This window comes from Tursiops truncatus, chromosome 3, assembly GCF_011762595.2.
Source record: "Tursiops truncatus isolate mTurTru1 chromosome 3, mTurTru1.mat.Y, whole genome shotgun sequence".
NCBI classification, from domain to species: domain Eukaryota; kingdom Metazoa; phylum Chordata; class Mammalia; order Artiodactyla; family Delphinidae; genus Tursiops; species Tursiops truncatus.
In genome coordinates, this window is record NC_047036.1 from 45,913,325 (window position 1) to 45,940,075 (window position 26,751).

At 40.3% G+C, this 26,751-nt stretch overlaps 1 protein-coding gene across 5 annotated transcripts in view; it reads right to left on the reverse strand.

Annotated features, from left to right (window-relative positions):
- Positions 1-26,751, reverse strand: part of PDE4D (phosphodiesterase 4D) — a 1,282,340-nt gene that overhangs the window by 166,435 nt on the left and 1,089,154 nt on the right. For all 5 annotated transcript variants that reach the window (XM_019930016.3, XM_019930017.3, XM_033852884.2 and 2 more), the window contains one exon: positions 24,740-24,789. In XM_019930016.3, the coding sequence (XP_019785575.1) occupies positions 24,740-24,789 (50 nt within the window). The remainder of the gene's footprint in view (positions 1-24,739; positions 24,790-26,751) is intronic.

The following is a 26,751-nucleotide window of genomic DNA, read 5'->3' on the forward strand; positions in this document are numbered from 1 at the left end:
TGGAGTCCTTTCTTGGAACTCTTAGAGTATTTCCAGGAAAAGTCACCAAACAGCTTTGATTCAAGGAAATGAAACTCTTCTGTACTGACTGGTTGAAAATATGGTCACTTGAGTAAAATATAATTTTGTTCAAAGTACTACATCACGGTGTTCCCCTCAGCGTTTACTGAAATTGAATTATACATAGGAATTTTACTCGTCTTGGATCTCACAGTTCTGGGGTTGGTTTCTATCTGTTGCCTGGAGCTCACTTCCTGGTAGTGATCAGAGCGAGAGGCATTCTAGTCACTAGAGACCATCTGGAGTTCAACAGAAACCTAATTCGTGAGATCTCTGGCAGGAATGAAATTCCTTTTTATAATCACTTGATAATCACAGACAGTACTCCTTGTGTATGGGAGCAGAGGGACACAGGCTCTTGAACATAACCATGCTTTGTCTTGTGCTTAAAACTGGGCACCACTTCTAACTTAGAGAGAGAGATGTTAGGAAAGCAGAGGCGGAAAAATGACAGATGGGGCAGGGTCTGGACCTGGGAAAGACTGCAGTGAGGAATGAGGGGACATCTTGAGGGGAGTGTGATGCAGGATTAGGGAGTTGAGAAGAAGGTAAGGAAAGAGATGTTAGATAAGGAATGGGAGGTCCCAGAGAAACAGGGGGGAAAGTGAGAGAGAAGACTGGAAAAAGAAGAAGCAGAGGATATAATGAAAGGGAAATGGGAAGAGAGTATAGTGCAAAAGATAAGAAAAGAGGAGAATGTGGAGAAAACTAAAGTGAACTTCAATGAAATGAGAAGGACAGCAGAATTTTGTTCAGGGTGTGGAATCTGAAATATAACTGCCAAGGTTTGAATCCCAGCTCTACAACTTTCCAGAATTTCCAACTGAGGGAAATGTCCTTAAATTCCCTGAGCCTCAGTTTCCTTTTCTGTAGAATGATGTAATCCTTCTACCTACCTCAGTGGGTTGTTGTGAGAATTAAATGTGATCATGTATGTCAACTCTTAACACCATGCTTGGCACAGAGTTTGTGTCACCGTTACCGAGGTTTAAAGAGGAGGAACAGAAGAACAAAGGAAAGAACGAAATGAAGGAAGTAGGGAGGACAGATAGTCAGACAGTGGAAGAATGAAAAAGATGTAAATTTCTTCTAATGATTTTAACCTTACTTTCCTCATATTACCATTCCAAGTTTCTATGCCCACTATCTCATTTCTACCTGTTTTAACGATTCTTGGGAAAACCACCTGTGTGTTGAATATGAATACCTTTTAAAATGTATTTTTGTACTGAACTAACCTGTAGTAGTCTGCATTTCCTTAAGAGTTAAAATTATTCCCTGGAAATGAGAAAGATTAAAGCTACACAAAGCTTAAACCAGTCATCCAAAAAACCATTTGTTTATTTTCCCTTCCTCTTGACTGTATTGACTAGCCATTTGATGGAATTAACTAAATTGACTGGTTATTTTGAAATGTGTTAACCCAGTGGTAGACAGTAGGGAAAACAGAGCCCCTCCTGTTCTTGGTGGTGTATCTTTCCAAGTTTCTCTCCACAACACAAACCACTTCCTTTTACTTGAGGTTATTTTGCTTTTCTCATTAGTCTCACAGTCCAGGGGCCAGTGTTGAGTGCTGAGGCAGCTCTAAGTCCAAGACCATAAAACAACTCAACAGAACTGGCCCAAAGCACAAAAGGAAGGCTCTACGGAGTTGGCCCTCTCAAGAAAAGGAGAAGGAAAAGTGGAGGGGTAGGGTAGCCAAAGTATGAAAAGAGATATCAAAGAGGTCTAGTCTTACACTGGGGAGGAGGGATGAAACTACAGACCAAATCAGAAGGAAAAAACTCATTACGCTCATCACAGAAATGCTCCAAGGTGCACTTGGCACGGAGCTGCACGCTGGCAGATCACGGACATTCCGCGTTAGCATTTCCACAAAGCTGAATAGATAGTGCGCTCATCGACTCACCAGTGACCAGGGGGTGAGAGCCCAACCCTCACTGACCATGAGTAAGGCTACTCTTAAATGCCACTCAGAATAAAGCAAAAGGAGTCCTATTCTTTTCACAAAAACCTGTCCTTTTACGGAACCACCTGAGTTATTAAACATATTGGCCAATGAAACAATAGGCCAGTAACGGCATGGCTTCTCACATTCTGATTCATAAGTGTGACACCATGGAGAAGACCATCCTTCACCCACTTCTTTCAAGGTATTGCCTTCTATCAAAGGGTTCAAGAAGCACAGTTTCATCCCACTTTTCCTTGCTGTGCAGGAGAAAAAAAAGTTTTCATTGTTGGCGTTTACTGCCCTATGTTTTCCTTCTGTAGTCTCCTTAATTATCATTTTAGGAAGTTCTGAGAAGAAATATAAGGCGAGGACTTTCCGGAGTTCCGGTCTCCTGGACACACACAAGTTGAGCATAGTGGTTTCCTAGTACCACACACTGTACGGTGAAGACAGCAAAGAACTGACGTTGCACTGGGCAGGCTGTTTGAGAATACAGAGGCATAGACTACAATTTTAGAACAATTTCATTAGAGTTACGCTAGAGGTAGGTACGGGGCCATGGAAACACAGAGGACAAGGGCCTGACCCAACCTGAGGAAGGGAATAGGACTTAGATTTCAGGTGTCACCTCACCCAAAGAATGAGGTGAAGTGAACCAGGCAATTAAGAGATAAAAGTGAGTTCTAGACGGGAAGAAGAGAACAAGCAAACGCAGTGAGCTGTGAGGCACAGTGTGCGGGTGGAAAGCGTCAGGTGGTAGGGACTGCCTGGAGAGGAGGGATGGTGTACAGCTGGGCAGGGGCCTCGTGTACCAATGCCAAGGAGATTAGATTTCATCTTGTGACTAATAAGGGTTTTATGACGTTTTCAGAATGTCTCATTTTCCAGCTACATCAGTTTGGTTGCACTGAGGAAGACAGAGCTGAGGAGCGTATACTAGAGACAGACTATTTAGGAAAGTGGTTCTCAAATCTTTCGATTTATAGTAAGAAATACATTTTCACGGCAAAATGGCTCTGTGTGTGTGTGTGTGTGTGTGTGTGTGTGTGTGTGTGTGTGTGTGTATCAACATTTTCATAAAACAATACTTATCCTTGATATTACAGATGTGGTTTGCTACTCCATTATTTTCAATTCAATTCTATATAATATTTTTTATAAAATGCTACATGCAACCAACAGTTATAAAAACACTATTTGGGGCACTTCCACTGTAATCCAGGGGAGAGCTGGTGAGTCCTGGACTCGAGAAGTATTAGTGAGTTGGAGAGGAGAGGACAGATCTGAGAGGTATTTAGAAAGTAAAATAAAAATATCGTTCATAGATGGGTGTATGGTTTCCAAGTTTCATTCCAGGATAAAAGTGCTTCTGATGGAGACAGGAGAAGCTGATCTGCAAAGAAATGCATGAATCCAGTTTTGAAAATACTAGAACACCATCTGGCATTGGGCTTTTGTGTTGTATATAGGAGTCTGAAAATCAGGGAAGAGGTCTGAGTAGAGATAGAGTTTGGGGAATCACCTTCACAGGACGGGCAATAAAACTACTGAAGTACATGAAAACATCTAGAGAATGCACAGACTGAGAAAAGCAATGAGTCACATCCAGAAGACTCATGTTTAAGTGGGGGGATGAGGGGAGGAAGACCGATCACAGAGGATGGTGTGAAAGAGTAGCAGAGCAGCAAGAAGAGAGTGGCATCACCTGGGAGAGAATGGCTCCCATAAAAAGGTGTCGAATAAATATTTACTGAGTAAATGAATGAGGAGAGAGTTTCAGAGGAAGTCCTCTAAGACAAGCAAGGAGAAGGCAAAGCAGTTGAAGCAGAGTGTGTGTGAGAAAATCCTACTACGATGGGTTGAGGAATTCATGGGCGGTGAGGATGTGAAGCCACCTGACTGCCGAGAACTTGCTAAAGGATCAAAAAAGGGTCTGTTCCTAGACTTTGCTATTGTTTGGTTTTGTATTGTTTTTAAGATCAAGAGACACACGAATAGGGAAAGAGCCAGAAGAAAAGGAGAAATTGAAGATGCGAGAAAAAGAAAGGAAATAGATGGAGCAAGGACCTGGAGGTGCTGGGAGGAGAGAAAATCAGGAGCACGGAAGCAGGGGCTGACTTAAAGCGGGAAGAGGGACACATCATCTGCTGAGACCGGGAGGAGGGAGGCAAGGATGGGTCCGGATGGCAGGAAGAGGATGTAAGAACTGAGGAAGTTCCTGTCTTGACAATGAGTTTCTTCACTGAGCAACGAATAAAATAGTTTGCTGAATGGTGATGAGCAGCTGCTGGTTCAGGACGCTTGAGAATGGGGAGGAGCTTTGGAATAAGCATCAAGGTGGCTGAGAGAGGGAACAGAGCAAGGATTAAAATGTCAAGCGCAGACTTCCCTGGCGGTCCAGTGCTTAAGATTCCGCGCCTCCATGCCATGGGGCGCGGGTTTGATTCCTGGTTGGGGAAGTTCCACATGCCACGCAGCATGGCCAAAAAAACCAAAAACCAAAAAAAATGTCAAGTGAATCTCAGGATCCAGCTGAGGTGAGCGCTCTTGACTTAATCGGAATTCCAGTTTAAAGTATTGTGACATGGGATTTTCCCTGCCAGGAGTTCAGCTAAGGAAGTGGAGAAGGCTGATTGTGAAACTGACAGAGGGATGGGTTTCTCCCAAGAGGTATAAGAACAGGATGGCAAGGTAGATGAGAGAGACTGGGTAGACAAGAAGGAGAGGTTGGGTGAGGGCTCGGGTACTCGAGGGAGATTGAAATCCTCAAATTAGGGGATTGCCAGAAAAAAAATACTTTACTTCCCAGTCTCCTTTGCAGCTAGATGTGGCATGTGATGGAATTTGAGTCGAGGAGATGTAAACAGAAGCATTACGTGGGATTTCTGGCAAGTCTCTTCAAAAGGAAGGTGTGTGCTCTTCTTCCTCCATCTTGCTGCTAGCAATTTAGATGTGATTGGCTAAAGCTCTGGAAATCATTCTGGACCATGGATGTAAAGTCCATAATCTAGGACGATGGAGGAATTACCTGAAAGAACCATAGGTCCCTGACAGTCTTAGAACATCCATACCAGCTCTGGACTACCCACTCTGTGTCTCTCTCTCTCTTTTTTTTTTTTTTTTACATCTTTATTGGAATATAATTGCTTTACAATGGTGTGTTAGTTTCTGCTTTATAACAAAGTGAATCAGTTATACATATGTTCCCATATCTCTTCCCTCTTGCGTCTCCCTCCCTCCCACCCTATCCCACCCTTCTCGCTGGTCACAAAGCACCGAGCTGATCTCCCTGTGCTATGCGGCTGCTTCCCACTAGCTATCTATAGGGAAGAGATACAAACTTCTGTCTTTATTAAAGCATAATTTTTCAGGTCTCTTTCACTCTAGCTGAACAAAATTCTAGCTAAAATAGTGTGTATATATAGCAACTGGAGCACATATAAGGCCAGCTTAGAAGAGAATGTTAATGCTCCACAACGTAATTCCTAAGCAGGGACGTAAGTAAAGAAGCGTCGCTCTTTTTAGAAGATTATAGACTGCTCTTGATTTGGATGGAGAGGAAACAAAGTTGAAACTTGGACTTCATTAAATTTTTATAGAATAAAGCAAAATAAAGCCACATGGATATTACTGGGGTTTTTTGCTTGTAACACTAAGCAGTCTTTTTTGCACTTTTTGTAAAGAGATGTGTTAAAATGAATGACAACATTAACACCCAGGATGACACATTTCCATTGTCTTATACTTTTTTTATCCCCTCCCTGAAGGGTCAGAATTCCCTTCAGTCAGCATAAAATGGTTTAAGCCCAAGCCTAGTAAATCACTTGTATTGCATTGTTTTTAAAGGCACTAGCAGCTGTAGTTTTTAAGGTCAGCCGAATCATCTGCCTGGGTCACATGTGTTTCACATGTCAAGTAACGTATATGGGTTCCACTCCATGCAGGATTGTACTGAAAAAGACATTTGCAAACAACTGATCTGAAGCCATGTTTCCAAACAGCTGCTACGGTTATTCGGGGGTTACTACTGTAAACCATTTGAATTTAGGACTGTGTTTCCAATCACTCAAAAAGAATATTCATTACAAATCACAAGGTCCAAACCAAGAACTCCAGTTTCTAATTATACTGACACTCAGTAAGTATTCAAACAGGATAAAAAGTAATAGTTGATAATTGTGATTATTATCATAATGAACTTGTTCAAGTGCAAGTGGGAAGAATGTGTACTGGGTAGAGAAACAACACCAACCAAACACATAATTAAAATGAAACCTAGTTAAGCAGCTGAAGAGAAAGGACTTCAAGTACGGAGACTTGGCTAATCCTCTTCTAATTCTTGCTCTAGGCAACATTGACTAGAAGCAAAAGACTGGATCCCCGGGGCTTCCCTGGTGGCGCAGTGGTTGAGAGTCCGCCTGCCGATGCAGTGGGACACGGGTTCGAGCCGCGGTGTGGGAAGATCCCACATGCCGCGGAGCGGCTGGGCCCGTGAGCCATCGCCGCTGAGCCTGCGCGCATCCGGAGCCTGTGCTCCGCAACGGGAGAGGCCACAACAGTGAGAGGCCCGCGTACCGCAAAAAAAAAAAAAAAAAAAAAAGACTGAACTCCCGGATGCTAATAACTCCCTGAACAAGCTTGAGTAATTGGTTATCATGGAGACAGACTGATGGAACAGAGAGGGGATGACCTCAGATTTAAGGAGTGCAGGAACAGAAAAACTATTTTTAAATTCACATTTTAGTTCACAGCATAGTTAGTGATGTCTGGCTCCAACAGAGGGAAGGAAAAGGGTATTGAATTTTCAGGAGTAGCTCCTCCACTGGGTTCTCCTAACAAATGGAATCTAAAAAAAACAAAAAAATGGTTTCGATGAACCTAGTGGCAGGACAGGAACAAAGACACAGACCTAGAGAATGGACTTGAGGACACGGGGAGGGGGAAGGGTAAGCTGGGACAAAGTGAGAGGGTGGCATGGACTTATATACACTACCAAATGTAAAACAGATAACTAGAGGGAAGAAGCCGCATAGCACAGGGAGATCAGCTCTGTGCTTTGTGACCACCTAGAGGGGTGGGATAGGGAGGGTGGGAGGGAGATGCAAGAGGGAGGGGATATATGTATGTGTATAGCTGATTCACTTTGTTATACAGCAGAAACTAACACAACACTGTAAAGCAATATTCCAATAAAGATGTTAAAAAAGAAAAAGAGATAATTGGCTTTGAAAAGTGGCTCTGACAATGAATTTTTACTGAGTTCTCATAATGTTCTTGGTATGAGCTCTTCAAAAGCCTGATTGGTCTCCTCATCTTGTGTATACTCACTCGTCCTAATGACCTTTCATGTGTGAGACATGCTGAATGAAGAAGATTGCCTTCTGACCATATAACTCCTCTCTGCAGGTTTCAAGGCTGGTGTCTATATTTTAGTAAGCAAAATTATGGTCACCTCTAAGTCAGAAGAGTAGTGCAGACAGGCATAGACAAATACCCACTCTAGCTAAGTATGGGCTCCCTTCAAGCTGGGAAAGGTCTCTCAGCTCTGAGTCACTTATACAATCGAGTCCCTGAACATGTTTCTGTCCCTAATATTTTGTTGCTCTAGGCAACCATCAAGTCTGCATGAAGACTTTTGCCAACTGGAGAGGATGATAGCCAGGGGAGCCAGAATTTTCTTTTAATTCTTTGTTGAAAACTCAAAACAGCAAATGGTGTCAGGGATAGCCTCTATCTATTGGGAAAAGCGAATTCATATACTGATTTAGTGCATCTTATATTCACGTCTTAGGGAAATAGAACTAAAGAAAATCAAGGCAATTAATCAGAAGCATGCATTTTTTAAAATAATAAAACACTATAAAATGAGCTAGTTGGGTCCTTAGATATTATCTAACCTAATATCCTCATCTTATTGAAGAATAACCAGGTTAAATTACTGACCAAATGTTAAACAGGAAGCTGGGGACGGAGCTGGAATTATAGCTCTGTTCCCCAAACCCTGAGGTCATTGATCTTTCCACAAGTTTCACAAGCCCGGTGTCAGATGCAAAATGAAGGAATGTTAATAAATCACAAGCCATCACCTCTCTTTTGTAATAGCAAATGGTCCTGGGTGAAAAGGGCTGTTTTGCTGGGATGCTGGAAGCAGTCCTAAATCTCTGTGGTTAGGTAGTGATCATCCATTAACACTCCCATTAGAAAAGTCTGGCCAGGTGGGACATTTCACTAATTCTAAAGTATTTGGGAAATGTTCAAGGTCCATCACTGCTTATTGTCTGAATTTGATCTTTGGCTCTTCTGAATTCTTTTTTTTTTCCTTCTGAATTCTTATGATACTTACTCTCTGTGGAATCCTGGGACTTAGATTCGTGGTACCTTTTCATGTACCTATGTACGATTATATCTTGCCAAGTCCTTGGGGGTGGTGGGACTACATCTTATTCATTTCTGTTGCCCTGATGCCCAGAGCACAGAATTAAACATGTTTTTGTGGACTGGTTAAAGATAAACCGGTATTAATTTTATTAGCTCTAGGAGTAGAGTAACAACTTACTTGTCCAGAGATTAATTATCCAGAAATTTATACTATTCAACACCAGTTAAGTAGGTGAAATGTACTCCAAAATACTAGTTAAATGAATTTAAAGCCATATTTGTTATATGCATTAAATATCCTAAAGCCTTTCCTCTGAAATGGATTGCCCCCAAACCCCATTTTAATTTTGAGTTAATTTGCTCTTATTTTAGGCTCCGGTTTGTCAAGGAGAAAGGAGCAGCAGATCAGAAAAGACGGCACTAAGGCCAGTTCAGTACCAACATCAAGAAATGGCCACTGGGAGCAGGCGATGAGAAATTAAAGTGCAGCCAAGTTTGGGGGCCTCTACAGTCGGGGGAAACGTCCACAGATCATTAGGGGCATCTGTGACTGACACAGGAGTATAAAAGCAGATGTGCACAATGACGACCAGAGCCACGAAAAATGATTTAAGTACATTCAGTACATGCCTTTAAGGGATTGAGAAGGAACATAACACCTTTTAAAGATTTTTATTCCAAATAGTTCATATAAGATTATGATCCTTGGTTTTCTAGAATATTTGACATATAGAACATTTTCTCCTAAATGAAATGTAGGTAATCTAGGCACTGAGATAAATCAGGCTTCAATTCTACATTGGAATCCAAGTGTCAACCTATTTTTATCCTATATATAATCCTATATATCCCATATATAAGATTATAAATCTTCATATATTTCAGAACATTTTACATCCACTCAATAAAATCATACAATTGGTAGTTACTAAATCCTACACATGGGTCCTCCTTTCATCTTTTACAACTATCTCTTCCACTTCCTTTATATTCCTGTTATCCAGCTACTTTGCTGGAGTAGGGCCCTTATTGGACTTTATTCTTGAACAGTGTTATTGTCCTCCAACTGGTCTCCAAACCTTTGATATTTTCTACCTTCACTTTTTGGAACTTTTAAAAGATTCCCAGGTGATTCTAATGAAGAGATAAGTTTGTGAACCACTATCCTAAATACTTAGCACACCTTTCATTTGACTCTTAATTACACCCTACAGTAGAACTAACTCCTTTAATGGCAGACATTCCATGTCTCTGATTTCTGAGCTTAGCTGCTCTTACAAAACAGTTGCCTTTTAATAAATATTCACTGCTCGTGAGAGGTGCGGACTCCTCCATTTTCACCTTCTCCTTCTATTTATTTACCAACTACTTGCAAATTCTTAGGTGCCATTTCTTCCAGAAGACCTGTATCTTGCTTTGGATCTCCAGCAGAGAGGTACTCATGTTTTCTCTGCTCTTCTTTTTAGAGATGCCATTTGATGCCTAAGCACAAAGACACAAAGATGGTGGGTGGGAGTGGCTCTCTTAGCTTTAACTTTTCCTTGTAGGGAAGCACCTCAGGGGATCTGTCACAGGTATAAATCTACCCTTCTTTGAAGGTCTGATTTGAAAGCAAATTGGGCTACATTCTGCACAAAAGGCATTTTAAATGTGCAGGTGTGACTGCCCAAAATAACAGCAATACTTTGAACATTTACAGAACGTTTCCTTGAATGATATCAAAACAATTCAGCTCATAAAGCCTCAGGAAGATGGTGGACAAAATATCCAACTAATATATAAATAGGGATTGACTGCATTAACTCTGCTGGTTTTTTGTTTCAAGTCCCGAAACAATGGGAAATGTAAGTAGCGAAAACTAATATTTTTTGCAAGCTGCCTTCAAATGGCGATATCTAATTTTGAGACTCTTCTAGAAAATCTAATCCTTTTTAAATGTTTGCTGAGTTTTTGTTACCAATTCACAGGCACTTATTTGTGTTCAGAACCTAACCTTTTTTTTTTTTTTTTTGCCTTTAATTTGACCAAGTGTTAGCTTCTATTTGATGTTCTAAAGTAAGGAAACCTATTGAACAAATTAACAAAAATGGACTTCACCTGTGGTGAGGAAGAAATTAGTTATCTAATTGATTTTTTAAAAAATTGAAGTACAGTTGCTTTACGATGTGTTAGTTTCAGGTGTACAGCAACAAAGAGTCATATAAATCTGTTTGATTCTTCCGGTTAATATTATTGAAATGTGTATCTTTGTACCATGTTTCTCCAAAAAGCCTGAGAAATCTAATCTTTTCCTGTTTTCCCCTTTCCTGGCTTCTTCTGCCCTTTTTCCTCACATTCATTGCTGTGAGCTCAAGACTTCCAAGATTCAGAATGGGAACTGGGGTGCATTCCCATTTTCCTGTATTTGAAATCTGTTGTAAAGTAAATATTTGTTATGAGTGAAATATGTCTGAGGACTGTTTATCATACTATGGCTTTATTTGGCTTTGTCCTAGCATATTAGTTTAAAAAAAAATTTCTTTTTGCCCCATTTCAATGGTTTCTTTGAAGTCTTGTTTTGACCAGCTGCTGAGCTTTTTGTGGCTGTCCATTTACATCACTTTAAAAAATGGTACATAAATGAAATTTGAACAAAATGAACAGTACTTTCACATTGTTTCAAAATCAAACATGTTCCTAAGGAATCTGATTTGTGGCAGATGGAGAACAAAACCTTCCAGGGGGAAGGCTGTTAAATGAGTCCTTAATTGCTTGCACGTGAAAATACAGTGACTAAGATTGTGTGCACAATTAGGAATTTAAACACGTAGAAAAGGAAACAGGCAGACATTTCTGCAGGCATAGCTGGTTTCTTATGAACACAGACAACGGAAGAAAAGTCAGTAAGGGAAAATGCTTTTAAGAGAAATTCAGTTGTTTTCTTTACTTCATTCTTCCTTGTGTCAAGCTTCCAGGTCTAAAGAGATTCATTTGCCTCTGAAACTCACTGATGGAAGTGTCACAGTACACGCAAGAAAAAAGAAAAGTTTATTCAAGAATTAGCATTTCATTTTCAGTTTCTTTAATGTGCCAGGTACTAGGCTTGGTGCTCATACATCTCATTTAATCCTTATTGTGACCCTCTGAGGTAGGTTTGTTATTATCTACATTTTGTAGATTAGAAAGTTGAGGTTTACAGAATAACTTGCCCAAAGTCAAATCGCTAAGAGGTGGCATAGCTAGAATTCTCTGTATTGATTCAAGGAATCCAAAGCCCACCCTCTTACAATGCCTACTAGCTACACCCCTGGAAAAAGACAGATACCTTTGTAAGAAACTAACACTCAGGGTGGCTCCATTTCCGGTTTCAATTCTGTCATGCCTTTCTGGTGTTGGGTGACATGGTGTGGTGAGGTTGGAGGAGAGGCCAGAGTTGGTCAGGTCTGGGGAAGGCTGGATGCTGGAAAAGGTGTAGTGAGGATGGCATGACTGGTCCTGGGTGAGGGGTAATGGAGACGGCGGTCAGGGCTGAGATGCTAGAGACAGAGGCCAGGGCCTGCTGCAGGCTGGGTGGCTTCAGAAGCTCAGTCAGCGTGTGAGGTGGAGGGGTGTGGCGGGCAGGTGGCAGCATGTAGTCAGAGGTCAGCACCTCCATGGCTTTGGAGGCAGCAGCCATGGGGCAGTGAGGTGTGGCCTGACTGATTCTGTCCTGGCGCATGACACTCTGTCTATCCAGCTTCCCAAAGCCTGGGCTTGGGCTCTCCTCCTCGCAATGACTCTGACTTTCCAAGTGGGTAGGCTGTGCAGTGTTCCACAGTGACCTTTCATTGGCCTTCAGAGATTTCAGCCCATCTCATCCCACTGATGGACCTAAATGCCTTTTCTCGGGGACCTCAAATTCTCCTTCAGATTCTCTCTCCTTGGAAAACCTGCACTTTCCTGGAATGGAGATATATAGGCTGGTTCTAAGGGGCCTTTGATGAGTGCCAGTGTGTGGATACTCTTTTCTAAAGTTCAAACAATGAACCTTTGGATGAATTTAGAATGCCAGCTTCTTCATATGCTGGGGCCTACTTCAATGTTGTTCTCAGGAAGTGGAGAGGCTTAAAAAATAATCCTTCTCTCTCTATAATCCTGTATCCCTTAAAGTAAACCTAATTAGGTGGTGACTTATTAGACAACAGTCCATTTAGATGACTATTAAACAAAGATCAGAGGAAGGCAAATTATGCCTTACTTTGATTCCTACACTTGTGAGTAAACCAGAAGCCACAGACCATGGCATCCTGTCTAGATCTAAGCATAAGGGAGGCATCAATAAATGGGTGTGGATCAAATGATCAGGAAGTCACATGCCTTCAGAGGAACTGAGTTCCCAGGGATACCTTAACAAACAGGTACCATCCTGCATCCCTAAGAACCTTAATATCATAAAGCGTAGGTTACTGAGAAATATATTAGTAAAATAAATAGTGGATTGAGGCCAACCCTCTTATTCCACTATACTCAATAATTATTTCTGGCCCGCCAGCACTTATTTATTTCCCCTTTCTAACAGCACCCTAATTTCTTTCAGGAAATTACTTGGCATTTCCATTAGATAATCCTAACTATGAAACAGCCCACAATGATCAAGTGCTGTGTGCCCATGCATTGTGCTTACTTTTTCTTTAATATCATCTCAAATAATTTTCACGAACTCCCTAGGAGATAATTACTATTATTCTGCCCACTTCAAAAACGAGGAATTTGAGGTTTTGGGAGGTTAAATGAATCGTTTGAGGAGAAACATCTGGAAGTGGGAGAACTAGAAAACGAATCCTCGTAATCTGGCCCCATCACTTAGGCTCTCACCCCTACATCCTATTACGTGGTCTGGTGAAATAGCCTGATGCCCTGTTCTCCTTTAGCCAAGGCCCAAGACCCAAACTAGACCCACTGGACCCCTTCACTGGAATTTGACTCTTAAACAGAGTAACAAAGAAACTAAAAGCAGTTGCAGGGATCTCACTTGATTGATCCTGCCATGAGATTTTCCCCTTACCCTTTGGCTTTCTACTACTCTGAAGATGTACTGATTCCTTCAACTCTGATCCTCTAGCCTCCCCACTGATTCTTAGGGAATTGGAAATTCTCCCAATATTCTTCCACTAAATCCCATTTTGCTTAAGTGAGCAGAGTTGGTTTTTAATCTTGCAACCAGAGGATCACTGCTGATACGCTGTTATCGAAGGCGGGGTTATAAGCCAGCCTAGGAGAGAATTGTATGGAACGCTCAAAGAACAGGATGCGAAGCTCTATAGGTGCCCAATAATAACTGAATAGAGGCAGTGAGAAATAATAGTGCGACAAGTGCCAGGCTCATTTCCTCTGCTGCCCGTTCTGTGGAAATGATGAGGGGTGAAGCCTTCCCTGGCCAGTGGGCTGGGGCACACCAGCCCTCTCCTTTATCTATGGCACCTTCGGCAGTTCCCAGGGAATGGAACCTGGCTGTGAAGATCTGGAGAAACACAGACTCTATGAAGTGTGGCTGAAAAGTAAAAAGGACTCCTAGAGATGAGACCATTTCCACCCCATAGAATTCAGAGGAAGTTATCTCTTTCAAAGTATCAACTGGGAAAACGTGTGTGTGTGTGTGTGTGTGTGTGTGTGTGTGTGTGTGTGTGTATGCTTATTCCATATATTGCCATCACTCTAATGATGTGACACTCTGTCTTGGAACTGCTTTCAGAGTCCACATTATACTTCTCTCAAATGCCTCAAAATTGTCTCATCCCCTGGAATGGCTACATTTTTAGAATTAGCCTCATCCAGGCTAATCTGATATCTTATTTGGTGACTAAGGTTGGTAATCATATTGGAAATAATATTTTTGGTCAGAAGTGAAGCATGACGGTAACCCAATAAGATGGCTTTTTCTTGTATGGCCTGTAAACTGTCTCTAAAGCCATTCCCCCAATGCTTTTATCAATGGCAGCAGGGCGAAAAAAGTGTACGGTGTACAAAGATGACAACTTTGAGGATCAGCATGAATGACACAACCAGACACTGTGACAAAATGTTTACATGGATTGTCCTGTATGTTCCTCAAGAGCAGGAAAGTATTATCACAATTATTATTGTTGTTGTTGTTATTATTCAACACTTTTAACAGAAAAGACTCACAGCGTTTGAGGAACTTTTCTAAGGTCACAACGTGGGTCAGCAGGTGAGCCAGCAATGAAACCCAGACCTCCCAACTTCTGAGCCCTGCTCTTAGTCCTCTATGTACGTTCTGACTTGTACATCAAACAAACAAACAAAACATACAACATTTTGAATTTTTTTACAAAATTACAACCTGCTGGAAGAGAAAACCTAGATCTCTTTCCACATAAACAATTTAAAAGAGCACAGTCAGTGCACAGTCAGTGACAGAAGAAGTATCTTAGAGACCGTCTGTCACATCTTCCTCAACTGAGGTCTCAGTTCCCCGACCCATCGTCTGCTATTTTCCTCCTTGGTGATTCAGAAAACCTTTCTTTTACTACTCTCACTCCTCTACATGCTTGTGTTGCTAAGTTTTCCCTAAGTTCCTCAAGTGGTTTCCCAGACTTTTTCCAGTCTCTAAGCTAAATGACACTGTAGACAGCCTCCTGGCTCTCTCGGAAAACGATCTCAGCCTGATCAATTTCCTCCTTCCTCCCTTTCTTCCTACTTTCCTTATTTTATCAACTCATTTATCTACTCATTTACAAACCCTCTGTTTTCTATTTACTTAATGCTTTCTATCATTCAACAGAACACATTTTATCTTTCTAAATTCCACAAACCTCTAGGATAATGGTCGTAAAGCTCGGGGGAGGTATCTTATACCTCATTGGGTCCTGAGAGCCCAAGCAGTCTTTCACATCCAAGTGACTGAATGAGTGAAGGAGCAAACCCATTAATGAAGTTCTCCACATGGACAATTCAGTGTGCAATATGCAAACACCAGAAACATGCCCGAAAAAAAAAAAAAAGACGTGAACATCCATTTGTTTTGCTAGGCAGGTAGAAGAAAACAGTCCAGTGAATTAGAAATGCTTTCAGAGTGCCAACAGGGCCGAAAAAGAACCACAAAAGAGAAGATAGCGCACTAAAAAGCACTGGATATGTAGACATCAGAAATATCTAGAGGAAGTGCATTTGGGGCACAGAGAGCTGGGGAATGTCATGGCTAGAACTGGTACCCAAGCAAATGATCATGGAGATGAAGAGCCTACGGTGAGTCTACGCACAAAGAGAAGATGAACATCACCCCATGATAGAAACTGTTATCTCAGGGGTTAACAGTGACTGGTCCTAGAAGCAAGGTGAGCGCAGAGGCTCAAGCACTGCCCTATGCCGAACCTTCTTACATCCTCACTGCTCACACACACTGTGGGGTCCTTTCCTTGTTGATGCTGCTGCCCTGGGCGCTGTCACACAGGCACTTCAGAGGAGTCAGGAAGAGAACTGTGAGAATTGAAGGCTTGAGGAATTCTACCCCACAAGCAAAAGTTCTTTCCTTAGCTTATAAAACTGATTCCTTTGGGTTTTCCAAAGGGTTGCTCTGTATCCACAGATCTAATCCATCCTCCATCATCCCCTCCATTCATACATGTTCCGTAATAGACAACGTAGGTTCATTTTCTGCTGTCTCTTCTTAGAAAGAAAGAAAGAAAGAAAAAGAAAGAAAGAAAGAAAGAAAGAAAAGAATAACTTTGGGGAGAAGATGACAGCAGGTTGCGTGTGTTTCTGTGCATGGATCAATACATTTTAAGGGAGGGAAGCCTCTAGGTTCTGCCTTTGAGTCATACTTAATCTACACTTTGTCATTTGAAGCTATATATTGAATTATCATAAGATTTAAAAGAGATTATGCAGGTAGAGTCTTTAATATCAAATGTCAGAAAATGTTAATTTTTATTATTATTAGTATTAATAATAGATCCAATTTTTAAAAAAGCATTTTCTGAGATAGTGAAAGAAAGAATGCTGTGAGTGAAATCCTCATTTATTCATAGAGTTAAATAACTCAGTGTAACACTCAACTAGGAAAATTTGGGAAATTAGACCCAAAGGAATTTTCATTGTTTTGCCCTACCACAGTCTTGTATTTGAGTGTGCCCAGGGGAATACTTTTTAAGGCATACATGGGTGGGAAGCCCTTTGTGGATAAAGGGAGTGACTTAAGAATGCAGCTTTTGTTGTTTCTTTCTCTCTTTCTTTCTTTTTTTTTAAAGGAAACTTGGTACAGTGTGTGAGAAGACAAAAAGAATACAGTTACTAAACATAACATTTTCCAAACTCACTCCCACCCTCATACGCAAAGATGGACATGATACTTCATTTTCTTCTAGGAGAGGGGCAAGCTGGCCTAATTAAAATTTGTATACATTTGGAGAGATAAGAGGGATGATGGGCCAGCTGATGATGACCATGATGATGAGGATGGCACAGATAATAACGTCACCTTGTATTTCCTTTGCTAATCGCAAAGCACCTCACACATATTATCTTGTTTTTCCTAGGCTGCGTTGTTTGTTGGATGGGGGTGTGGGTGTCACTATATACATTTTCCAGAAAGACAATGATTTTCCAACAACTGTCCAGCAACGCAGTGTCAACACTGTCCAGAGCAGCACTCTTGCCTACTTCACCCAGTATCCGATTATTCTCCCAAATTTGGCTGATTCGTTAATTTGGAGCACTTGTTGAGAATACAGATCCTGAGACTTATCCCAAAGATTTCGTCCTGCACTGTCTTGGGATCTGTTTTTTCGTGTTTATTTTCAAGGATCCCTTGGGGGTTCCTTAGATCAGGCAGGTTTGGGAAATGTTGCGTTTTTCTAACTCGAGGTGGTGAGGAAGGGGTACAGGCTAAAGGGGACTTTGGTGACTTTAATGCCTCTATTTTCATGGTAGCTTTTCTGATCGACTGGAGGATAATAGAGCTGTCTTGTCATAAGCTCAATAACCACCATGAGTGCTGCCCTATCCAAGGCATATTATTATCTGAAAATACAGTGAATGCTCACTGGGGCACAATAATACTGAAAGATCAGTTGGCAGTGTCTCATTAGTACCTTTTCTAGTGAGGAGAGGCAAACAGAAATCTTGATCTGAGAGATACTTACAAGTTTGTCACCAGATTCTATGTAAAATGGGCCTTTGCTAGTTACCAGTCAACATCCAAAAGTGTCTTAAATTAAATACAATATACATAATTAAAATACATGAAATGTGTGGCTATTGCTTACTTAGAACTTTAACATATATTCTTTAAATTAGGTGCATTTTTCTACATTATAAAATTTTTCTCATGAATAAGTTATTTAAATTTTTTTATTATGGAATTTTTGATACTTAAATAGAACTCACATATTATTTAGCACTTGGGTTGTTTTCAGTCTCTTGTACAAATGCACAATGCTGTGATGAACACCTGTGTGTATGACTTCATTTTTCTCTTCTTTTCCCTCACTTCTCAATCTAATCACCCACCAAGCTTTCTCAACTCTCTGAAAAGACTTGTGAATCCATTTCCTCATCTCCACCCCCAACACCACCACCCCAGTCCAGATTCACATGAGCTTCAGCGGGTACTTGGCCTGTAATGGCCTTTGGATGAGTATGAGGCTGCCACTAGTCTCTCTTCCTTTCAATCTGTTTTCTATGCAGCATCCAACATTGTCATTCTAACATATGTACTTGTTCCTCTGCTTAGAAATGACTGATGATTTTCCATTGCCCGTAAAATATAGTCCACTGTTATTTACACTGACTTCTAATGCTCTTCATGCTACTGCCTTAATCTACGCTTGGAGATCATGTTCTGTTGCTCCCATACATTTTGAACTCTTTTTGTTCTTTACTGTCTCCAGTCCCCTGAGCTGAACCGGCACTCACTGTTGTTGGTCCCTTGGCATGAGGTGTTCTCCTTCTAACCATATGGAGAACTCCACCTTCTTCTAAGTTCAGCAGGGAGCTTCCCCTAGGTAGAATCACTTGCCCTCTCCTTCAAATACATATATGTATTTGAATTTGCTTCAGTCGTGGCACTTAGCTTGTTAATTATTCCTGGTTCCGTTCGGTGTCCCCATGTGACTTCCTTGAAGCCAGTAGCCACCTTTTACTCATCTTTTTATTTCCAACACCTACCTTATTGCATGCCACATATAAGGTACACAGAAAATATTTGTTGACCGAATGTATGATAATGATAATAGTAATAATAATAATAAAATTGAAGGAATAATGATAGTTAACATTTGTTGAGTACATTCTGGGTACCAAGCACTATGCTAATCACTGACTTAGAATTTACTGATTAGAAAATGAAAGCTTAGAGAATTTAAGTAAATTGACCAAGATTACATAGCTAGTAAGAGGAAAGTTGGGTTTTCAATCTATATGGTTTCACTCATAACCTTTTTGCTGTTCTGACTCAATGAATATGCAGTTTTGTTTAATTGTTTCAATTAAAGTTATAACAAAATACCCAGAGCAGATATTCAGGCAATACAGTTACAATTTGATTATATTTTCCCATGATTGTGACATTCACTTGTTTTCTTACTGTTTAGAAAACCAAATATAACTTTAATCAATTCCTGGTCAAAAAGTGATTGTCAGACCTGGTCTTTTTACAAATTAATAGAGATAACTCTACTTACTTAGTGAAAGCATAAGAAGGCAAAACAAGTTAGCCTATAAGGAAGAAAACAGGCTTTGACCCTCTAAAAGATCATAAATTTAAGTAACAAGTAGTCATACTCCATGCACTTGAGCAAATCTTTTAGTTCAATGTTTTTCCCGGAGAGGTCTTTTTAATGTGGGGATTTTTGTAAAAGTAAACTCCTCTGGCTCAAAAAATTTAGAATACTCCACATTCATCAGATGTATTAAATATAAAAGTAAAACAAGCAAAAAAACTCCCCACAAAAGCCAATGTCTAACACTCACATACACAATTTTTATTTTTTATTAAAGCTATTAAGCATAATGTGTACTCAGAATTCTTCAATCACATTCCTAAAAGAGCTTACTGTGCACTCATTCTCTGCAATCATTAAAGCGTTGCCACAATCTTTGCTCTTGTTAAAAGAAAGGAGAAAAAGAGCTGCATGATGAAGCTAGTGCCTGCTAGTGGCTGATGAAGAGGGTGAGACTTCCAGGGCAATGGCTGGGTCTTCGTCCTCCTCCCACACTCACTGCCCTAACATACATTTTTAGTTCCATGTCCCCTCAGCCCTTTCGCGTATTGCTCTCACTGAGGTCTCTTTTGCCTTCTTTAGCGGCTCGTGCTTCCAACTACTATATATATATATATATATACATATATATATATATGTATATATATATATATATATATATACATATATATATATTTCTTTTCACGTTATGTACACTAGTTGTTTTTATTACACACACACACACACACACACACACACGCACACGCGCACGCGCAGATTTAAAAGGCAAACCTACATAAGTCACTAGCATTGCTATTGTCACATAAAGTAGTTGTTTAGTTTCCTTTCTTTAGTGGCACAAAGTGTTAAATGATTAGTCCCGGTAATAACAAAATAACTGTTCCAGTTAAAAATCTTTGCTTTTTTTTTTCTTCAATGGATTTTATAAACTGCTTTGTGCTTTAGAAGAACAATAAACAAACAAGAGTAAGTGTCTTATTGTATTCTGACTAACTAGTATATTTGGATAGTTTACTTTTTAAATCCTCTGCTTACCAACTGATTAAATTCTTTTGAAAATGCACTCTTTTTTTCTTTTTATTTTTTTAAAGGAGTTAGGAATATTCAGGGCAAAAATATGAGTGGAGATACACCAAAATTTTTTTTGGACTAAAACTACTTTTGCGTTATTTTACGCTTGTCCCTGCACTCCCTCTACAGGTAAAGAGGAGGCAATTGTACTAGTTTTATTGCATGGATAGAAGTTGTATTTTCTCCTTAGTCTGCCAATCTTTACTTACCTGAGGGCCTCTAAGATATAGGCTGTGGATATAATAAAAATAGCTCTAAATACAAAGACCTGTCCAGTGAGAAATCGGGACAGGATATTTTCAAATTTTGGGGTCCATATACAAAGAAAATCCAATGTTATATCTATTACCCAGAAATCAATATCCTGTAAGATTTCTTTTACTTTCTCCAAAACATATACTTCCATGGTGGGTCTGAAGGCTACCCTAATTTGATGGATAATTTTATAGGGTTATGTATAAGAAGGATCCTAGACTTGGCCAAAAGGAGTCCTGCATTTATTCCTGGCTCTGCCTCTAAGTAGCATTTTCTCTCACTAGGTCTCAGTTTTCTCATCTTTAAAATAGAGAAGTTTAAATAAATTTTCTCTCAGTTACATTCTCACATGAAAATCCTCAGTTTAAATATGATTAAATAAAGGGACAGAAAATATGTAAATAACAAACATTGTAAAGTGATATTGTGGAGACGTGACAAGGTCTCATGAGATGGCCACAGAACTCTTTTCTTGAGTGAATATCATTTGAAAATGAAATGCTCAAGAGAACCAATTGTGCCCCCAAAGACATGGCTCTGCACCCAAACCAGGGCTCAGTGTCACAACGCAGGTATGGCTTGGGCAGCTCTGACTCTTTGCTGCCCTCTCATGTTTCAACACACTCTTTAGTTCTGCTCTTCACCATCCGCTAAGGACCTATGCACGTGAGCCTTGCACTAAGTACAGGGATTCCTAAAAATGCCCCATCATTACTGTCTGCAAACAAAATCATAAATGAAGTGCACGAGTGAAGCTGACACATCAGCAAGGTCCTCCTCTACGCTATCCGTTTTTAAAATAGCTTTAGGAACAACAACAAAATGTCAGGCATGGAGGAGGGCTGTAGGAAGAAACACTTGGTGAGTTACTCATGACAGGCTTCTGTTCCTCATCTAACTTACCTCCTTGAATTCCTGCAACAGCACTGAGAGGAGCTCCTATCTCCATTTTTCAAACGAGGGAATAAAGTGAATGAGAGATACAGGGTTTGCACTCAGGCCCCAAATGCCACACGCCAGTCTGTTTGTTATATCACACTAAAGAACAGAGAGCCATTTAGCAGGAAGGCTCTTTTCTAAACGCGCATTTGGAAACTTTATTTTTTTTTTTAATTGTTAAATCGTTGTAGAGCTGTGAATTTACCTACTATGTATAGATATAAAATCTGGCAACTAACTAACATGCTTTAGCCCTAATGATATAAAATCAAACTTTCCTGGCTTTAACGCATGTCAAATGGAATAACCTCTAAGGGGGAAAAGAGTAGTCTAAGTTCCATGGGAGCAAGTTTTAGAAGGTGTAGTGTGACAGACAGAGAGAGTGAAAGTTCTCAACTCTTCTTTTATAAAACTCAAGAAGTTGACTTACGGAGAGTTAATTTTCTGTCTTCAAAGTTCTGTGACTCGAAAATAAGTTCTTCAACTTTGAAAATAATCCTGAACAATAGTTTATCATCCACACCACAAAGGCGCCAATGCCTGTGGCTGTGATGAGAGGCCGGGATACAGTGCTGGGAGCAGAGGCCCCACTTACAACAGGCACAAAGGAAGTGTGTGCATTTTGACCATTTTGGGGGGGATCCATAACTTTTACTCCTATGACCTTGCCAGTTTGTCTTGCACTCTTCCCTTTCCTTTTCTCATCTCTCTGGCCTGTTCTTTCCATCACCCCTAGTGACATACAGCATGAATCCTAAAAACAAAAACCAATAAAAACACCAACAAAGCAAAACAAAATGATGCATTGAGTGCTTACTCTATGCTAAGAGCATTGTACAAATGAACTCATTTATTTAGCAATAACTGTATGAAGTATGATCGCTGTTTTGTAAATGGGAAAACAGGCAGGGATAGGCTATGTAACCTGCCCAGAGCCACACAGCTATCATGATAGAACATGGCTTGAATCCTGGACACGCAGAGCAGCTTCCCGCCCCCTGCCCCCCAATTCCAGGAGCGCCCTGTCAGTGCTGTTCTATGGAGCTGCCCTCCAGAGGCCCCTGGTGCTGTCCACCACAGCGGCCTTTTGGACCAAACATGAACTTACCTGCATACTACACTGTTCCTCTAGAACCTAAGAAAAATTTCTAAGAAGGCCAAGTTCTTCTTCAAGCGTGCCCCACTGACTCTTTTTAACACTCTTCTCCACTGCACTCACTTGCCAGGGAGCAAACTTGGAGTGAAGTCCTGAGCAGTCAGCTGCTGAGGGCAGGAATTCACAAGCACCACCTTTTCTGTATGTCTGAAGTCTCCCATCGAAGTCTCAACCACTACTGTTTTCATGATTTATGGTTTTAAGGGCATACTTTTCTAGAATGAGCTCAGAGAGAGGAATGTCCCTTGCTGTTGCCCTCATTCCCTCACCCCCTCATCTGACTTTTTCACCTTGGTTTGCTATTCTTGGGCAAGGAAAAAGGCTTCCATTCACAAGTCATTTAATTTCCTGTTGTGCTTTGGGATGAACACAGCCGCACAAAGCCCTTAATGACAGTTAATTAGTTTCCCTTCCTAAATAAGATATTTCTAGAGCCCCACTGTCCCCAGGCCTCAGGTCAAGATCATGTGGGTACAAATGAGGCCATATTAGCCCAGATTTCTGTGGCTCACAGTCCCCTCTGGTACTGCTTCTGGGCCTCAGCACTACGTGAAATTTCTGGGAGCTTCGACGGGGCCTCTCATATGTGTTCAAGGCCAAGTCTGTGCCCTCTGAGTGCAGCTACTCCTTCTCTTATCAGTGCCAGACGTTGGCCAGGGTGGCCGGACAGCTGCCCTGACCACGGAGCACCCACCCCCTCCTGGTGGACACAGCAGCCTCCACTGGTACCTGCAGCTGCTCTTCTGGTAGGATGCTCTGTGGGGCTGGCTCATATGTGACCTCAAGCTACAAGCTTTCAGGGGCCAAAATAGCACTGAGTTCTGCACAAACTGATGTCAGAGGAGTCTTACTTATTGCAAAGATAAAGGGGGTGATGGTCTCCCTCTTTATATGGGTCAGGTCTAGTGCTGGGAGCAGGGCTGGGGACCAGGTTCCATGTGGTCTCTCTCATTAGAGGCCCCAGGTAGATTTGGGCTCTTTCATATTAAATCGGGGTTTCTGAAGAAGAAATCTGTTACTCAAAGAACTTACTTTAATCTGTAGGAATTTCAATTATTGTCCATCTCTTTACCAATGCCAAGAAGAAAATAGGTAAACCAGACATAAGACTATGAAATGCCAGTTGAAAATCATCACCAATAAGATCTTGAAAGATACATGTGGAAAAGAGAATCAATAATGTAATAGTCAGTGGAACACAAGTCCCATTTGAAAGGCATTCAGGAAAGACCAACATTAACTGCTGTCCCAGAATCACTTTGATGTGGTGACCACAAAGGAGCCCAGTTGAAAGGTCCTGACTGGACATGATGAAGTTAACTTTCAAGCAAAGTAGAGTCACTGATAATGTAATAATGAGCTCCTCTGCATATTACGAGCTGGAGTCCCAGGAAGACACTTGAATCAAGTGAAGTATTGGTCTAGTTTGGAGAATATGTTAATTGTCTTCTGGTAATAATTTTAGAAAACATGGGTTTTCTTCTCCAGGCAATTATCTTAATGAATCAATTGGGGTTTCAAGAAATGATCAAATGAGTTCAATTTGGTTTCAGGTTTAGCAAAATGAGATCATCTGTTCTGTTTTTGGCTCAGCTGAGGTCAAGCCCCATGTCTAAAATAGACTAATAGGAATCGGAGTAATTTTATTCTTCTGACCTCTACGCCCCTCATCCTTCCATCCACTTCTCTTCCCCAAACATCTGTTCTTTTGATCTCATTGAACTTTTCTGTATTGTAAAACACAGAATTTAATCTCAGACTGAATTTAATCTCAACTCTCTGGGTCCAAATCAGGAGTACTGGAATGGTGTTCCTTCCTACACACAACTGGGAAATTCATTAACCAAGAAGGTATCTTTTATTTATGCTTTGACTTTCATTCAACCAAGCTACCATATGTTAACATCATGCTGATAACACAAGCTCGGAAACATGGTCAGCATTTCGAAGGTAATGCTGTCTCTCAAAATACAAACGCCCAGAGCAACACTCAACAGAGTAAGAGCAAACATTTAACTTGTTTTAAAAAAATGGCACACCAGTTAAGTTTTTCCAATAGGTTAAATGGACAGCTTGTGAGATCAGTGAGAGAAATGATAATATAGAGAAGAAAGGACTAATTTCTTAACGATTTTAGAATTGCAGAAAAAAACTGGTGCTAATAAGGTTGAATCTTGGAAAATATGCCTTTTTCCTAGATGTGAGAAGAATAATCTCCCAGGTCCTTCTTACCTGTTAGGGTGGCTTTGTTGATGGATGGTTGGTTGCACATGGGTGATCTTCTGACAAAGAGAGAAAAATACAGAGCTGTAAATATATGATACTTTGTTGGTCTGAGGACTCTCTGAGTCATTTCAGATATGCCATTTAAATTTAAGGATTATTTTTAAGTTAGGACATGCAAATGAAGATTTCTTTCAGACTAGCCAGTCAAGTTCCTAGGTACCCTTTGATCACGTGTCAAAAAAAAAAGCTAAATCACATGGTGATAGACTTTGGGGTAAATAAAGCTGATGTAAATGTCACAGAGACAAGAGAGAAGAGGAAGTCCTTATTGATTGACCGTATTCAATTAAGCCCGGGCTTACAGAGCAAACACAGACTTTCTGAACTTGAAAAAGCAGTCAGTCTACAATTGGTTTCTCTAATACAGTGTTAAGAAACTTTTATTTTTGGCATAAATTCTCACGATTGCCTATACATTATCAGAAGTGAATGACTCCTTGTAAACTATATTGCACTTTGAGAAGCTATTGTACTTCAACTTTTTCCTTTCTATTTTCTTATATTAAGAAACATCTCTGATCCATTTGTTAGAGAGGTATATTAACGATGGGTCCAAATAGATGCTACGGAGACTTTAGAAACACTATAAACTAAAGGTGCTTAAACCAATTCTATTTTGTATTCTCTAATTTTTCAGATGTTGGCGAAGTTTCACACGATGATTATAAACCCCTTGGGGTAAAAAAAAAAAAAAAAAAAACCCCATGCTATTTGATTAACTTGTATTCCCTGCAGAGCCCAGCACAATGTATCCACTGCTTAATCAATTATGCTGAAGAAAATATCATTTATGGAATCTCTATTAAATTTTTTATAAAGTTCTTACTTACAATTGAAAGCTCTTAAAATTAGTGATCTTTAAGAACATTTTAGAAAATAGATACATTCAAGGGTGTCAGAAAAATGTTTGTTTTCATTTCTGGGGGTTGTTTGTTTTGGTACTCCTAGTAGTGGCTAACACTTTAATGAGGACTTATTGTGTGTCCGATGCTGTGCTAAATGAGCACGTTGGATGAATTATCTCATTTAATCCCTCATAACAAACCTTAAGGCAGGCAGACTCATGGTTCCCATTTTACCAATGAGGAAAACACAAGCTTTGGAAATGTAAATCACTTCTTCAAAGTTAGAAAGCTGAGATTTGAACCAAAGCAATGTGATTCTAGGGCCTGCACCCTGCTATGTTGCCTTATTTTTAGGCTGCTTTCGTGGAACCTCTGCAGATGGCAGGTTCCTGCAGAGCCCTGGTCCAATCTGCCTTCCTGAGATGATGAATCTCTTAGCAGAGCTGGAAGATACATGGGGAAAGCAGTCTGGTACTTTTTAAATTCCCACTGCCTTGGTTCCAGTCAGCATCTGGCTCTGTCTTATTGCTCTTAAATTTACTGATAGCAGTTTGGGATTGAAAATTTGCATTTGATTGAAAATGCACCAAAATCTACTTCTGAGTTATTTCAGTTTTTATTATGAAATAAAATGAGGGAATTTGAAACTTAACTCATGCTTTATAAAAAAGAAAGGTTAATGTTTAAAACTGCTACTCTGAAATAGTTTTGGTCTATATACTAATAGATATCTACTTGCTGAGAGTTTATCATTCAAATCATTTATATAATGATTACTCCTCTCTAGTCCTTGCTCTGTGAAAATTTAGAAAGCATTTATTTTGTCTAGGAAAGGCATCAAAGAAATATTTTTAAACTTTTCTATAGTTTTGAAAACCACATCATGGACTTGTTTCTTATTATCTTCTTTTGATTTCAATTCTATAACGGGCACTTGGGAACTTGATATTTCAACAAGTAATGACAAGCAGAAAATATCAATCATTTGATCCATGGCTACAGTGATAAATCAGTTATTGAAGAATGAGCCAGAACTCACTTCTGGAATGGAAAATCTCAAGGGCAAGGAAGAGCAAGGGGACAGGAACCAGCAGTGAGTTAGCAAAAGTCAGG